This window comes from Limulus polyphemus, unplaced genomic scaffold (assembly GCF_000517525.1).
Source record: "Limulus polyphemus unplaced genomic scaffold, Limulus_polyphemus-2.1.2 Scaffold2825, whole genome shotgun sequence".
NCBI classification, from domain to species: domain Eukaryota; kingdom Metazoa; phylum Arthropoda; class Merostomata; order Xiphosura; family Limulidae; genus Limulus; species Limulus polyphemus.
This window is the reverse complement of record NW_013668435.1, coordinates 60,360-63,931: the sequence shown is the minus strand read 5'-3', so window position 1 is coordinate 63,931 and position 3,572 is coordinate 60,360. Positions and strand designations below refer to the sequence as shown.

General features: G+C 32.3%; 1 protein-coding gene across 1 annotated transcript in view; it reads right to left on the bottom strand.

Annotated features, from left to right (window-relative positions):
- LOC106468002 (very-long-chain enoyl-CoA reductase-like) overlaps window positions 1-1,960 on the bottom strand; it is a 25,748-nt gene extending 23,788 nt beyond the window's left edge. The window contains exon 1 of the mRNA XM_013928396.2: window positions 1,822-1,960. Coding sequence (XP_013783850.1) covers window positions 1,822-1,827 — 6 coding nt within the window. The 5' untranslated portion in view covers window positions 1,828-1,960. The remainder of the gene's footprint in view (window positions 1-1,821) is intronic.
- Window positions 1,961-3,572: the final 1,612 nt, after the last annotated feature.

The window sequence follows — 3,572 nt, the reverse complement described above, 5'->3', positions numbered from 1 at the left end:
GTGTGTGTGTGTGTGTGTGTGTGTGTGTGTGTGTGTGTGTGTGTGTGTGTATATATACTGTTCTCGTCTATAATGTTCAAGAAATATTTGAAAAATTTAGAATATATTTAAAGTTATCGTTTTACATGCTAAAAACCAGTAAAGCAATGTAACAAATAGGCTTACAAATTTGAAAGTATTTGACCAATCTTTTTTCTCTGGGGTTATATTTTTTAAAGAAGTGGATCACAATAATAACATGGTATATGTAAATGTACATTATTTTATGTAACAACTAATATACTGTAATATTTACAAAGCATACAGCAAAACTTTAAATTAACAACTAGGCAGAGCATAGTCTTGCAATTTAACAGATTAGGTTCAATCCAGTTCAGCCCTTAGTAAAACTTCCTGTTATGCAATATTACAGGATATTATACAAACATTATCCTCTCCATTATAAATATTTAAGTCTATTTAAAATGTTTGTTATAGCTATAAAGCCAGAATTCTCATAAGTATACTAAAAGTAAAAGAACAATAGATTTCAAAAGCCTATAGCTGGCCTAATTATTAATTTACAACCACCATTACAATCCTTTTTAACAATATTTAATGAAGCACTAAATTTCTGATATATATTGAACATACTGATTGTCTGACATAAAAATGTAAAATACAAAGGGTGTGAATTTTGTATTCAGCCTACATAACATCCATCATATCAGGATGTACTATCATGCATAACTTTCACAAGTCCTTCAAATTTTGCATAACTGTTTGATACAAAAAAAAAAAAACTACCATGTATAACAAGTTAAAATATAGGTGTATTTAGCATAATGGATTGAATCTACATAATAGGTCGACTTTGCATAACATTAACAGGTAAATTAACCTGTCATGCTGAATTGGCATAATAAACAGATTAAATCCATTACACAAAATCATGCCATATTTTAACTGTAGTTCAGAAAACACCTATTTTAACTCATTATGCAGGTGACTGTTACTGTTGAGCATGATACACCCACAGTTTAACTTCTTATGCAGTCAACTTATGTATGATACACCCACAGTTTAACTTCTTATGCAGTCAACTTATGTATGATACACCCAAATTTCAACTTGCTATGCAGAATCAACCTCTTAACAGTGTTATGCAGAATGGCATCTTTTTTTTTCAACATCAACCATTTATGCAAGATAGTACATCCTCATCACAACATATTTCAGATTAAAAACGCAAGAGTATAAACAAAGTGAGAAAAAAAAAAGCCTTCCAACATTTAGTAGTACTAGTAGGTAGACCCTCACTTATCTACATCCCAAATAATTTTCAAAGCCCGAGTAAATCACACCATCATAAGTTTTACATCCCAATTTCTACTACTAGCACTACTAGCGAAAACAGGGTAAGTACAAGTACAACTAAATAATCAACTTAAACCCACTTTATCTAGTCTTACTATGATTATGAGTTCGCATCTTATTATCAGTTATAAATTGTAACAGTAACACCAGTAATACTAATAATATTAGTATTAGTAACTTATGCCTGACTAGTACTACCTAAGTACATCTACAAGCCTAATTTAGAATTATACGATTCTACTTCGATAGTATTTACAAAAACAAGTTACCAAGGGGATAGGTGTTGATACCAATAGGCAAAGTTAGTGACGTTAGCATAAGTTTACAACATTCACTAAGTACTAGAAAAATTGTAACTTTTACTTTTTTAGTCTATGGTTTCCGTGATATAATAATTATTTAATATAACAAGCTAAGTACAAATAAAAGTAGCTCAGTTCAACTGAAGTTAAAGTTAGAACTAACCTCCATTATAAAATTAAAACCGTCACAGACACCTAATCCTTGTAGGCCTATTCCCACTTGTAAGTTTTGTAAGCTTATCAGCCACTATTTCAACTCCCAACTGAAGTAGAATGTAAAATCGAAAGATACTAAACGATGTACAGATGCATAGAATATACTCTTATATCATAGAGATGGCAGCACCTATAATACAAACGTTTGTTAGAGATATTTTGAAACTATTAAGTGTGACTTAACCTAATACTTAACAATGTTCCATTTTTGGAATATTTTTTCTCTTTTATTACCTATCCCGATTAACTGCTCTGTAAACTTTTTATTTTAAGTGCTAATTTGAGTTCACATATTGAGTTTTTTGTTTTAATAAACTATTTTCTTAAATAATCAGCTATTTCGTTACGTGACTATTTGAATTGTGGCGAAATTTGAAGCGCATGGTAAATTGATAATATTTTATTATTGGAATATGATATTTAGGAATTATTCCTCAATATATTTAAGAGTTACTTTTCTATAATAATAATAATATGTATAAAACTATTATAACATCCAATTTATTCTGTAAAAATAACTTTCCATTCCATTTTTTTATTGGGTGTGTGAGCACCACATAAATTTTGATGTTCCTGTTTTGGAACATTAAACATTGTTTATACAGAAAAAGTTATTGTATCGATATTTGGGGAGATAGGTTTCGGTCATATTAGAAATGTTTTTACAGTACACCCATCTCTTGGGTTCAAATACCAGAATCAAAGTCAGAGATAACTAGCTTCTTTCTGTAACTAACATAACCTAGATGTACCTGGAAGTATGTGTCTTCATTCGCATTTAATCCCTAACAATTGGCCATTATAAGTTGATATTAGTAATGTCTTCACTCAGCGTACCTTGTACACAGAAAGGCCAGCTAGAGTCTTGGCAACTCCTACGTCAACTAGAAACTGTCTCTTGCCTTTGTACCTTTATTGGAATATACCAAACCCTACCTAGTCCTGGAAAAGATGGACTCTCTATAACATATTTTGGTACAAACTATTTGTTGCACTCCGCCTAGTTGGTGACCAGACCCAACCTGGTCTCGATTAAGTCCCCAGAGCCAAAGCAGAAGCAGTTACAGCTTGTTGACGATCATCCTGCACTTGCTGAGTAGTTGGAAAAACTCAATGTCTTACCAATATGGGGATGTTGCGTCAGCGAGGTCACGTGACTAGTATCACGCCACCTGTTTCTAGAAATATCCTGTTCCTTCAAGAATGCCCTAGCATTTACTAGGTATGTGTTAGTCTTGTATATATAAGACGTTCACAACGTGACGGGACAACAGAGGTAATGAGTAATTGAACTGAGTATTGTTGAAGTTGAGCACGTGAGACCTTCGTTGTTATAGCGTTTGTTATAGCGCGACTGTTGAAATTAAGTGTATCGCAAAGTTATATTCAGAAAGAATAAACCAGTTTTATATAAGAAAGGACTTGTGTCGCTAAGTTACGGAAAACTAACTAACGAACGGAGACGTAACAATATCAAGTCCTGGACAAACACATTTATTTACTGTGTTTTGTTAAGCTATAAACTTTGCATTTCAGTTGTTTGAAGTTTTCATTTTGGATTTCTAAGTAAAAGTAAAATATTTGTCAAAGTAAAATATTGTTGCGTCAGCGAGTCACATGACCACCGTGACGCAACGTTTCTAGAACTATCATGTACTTTGGCGAATGTTCAAGTTCTTACTAGAAATAGGGTACGCT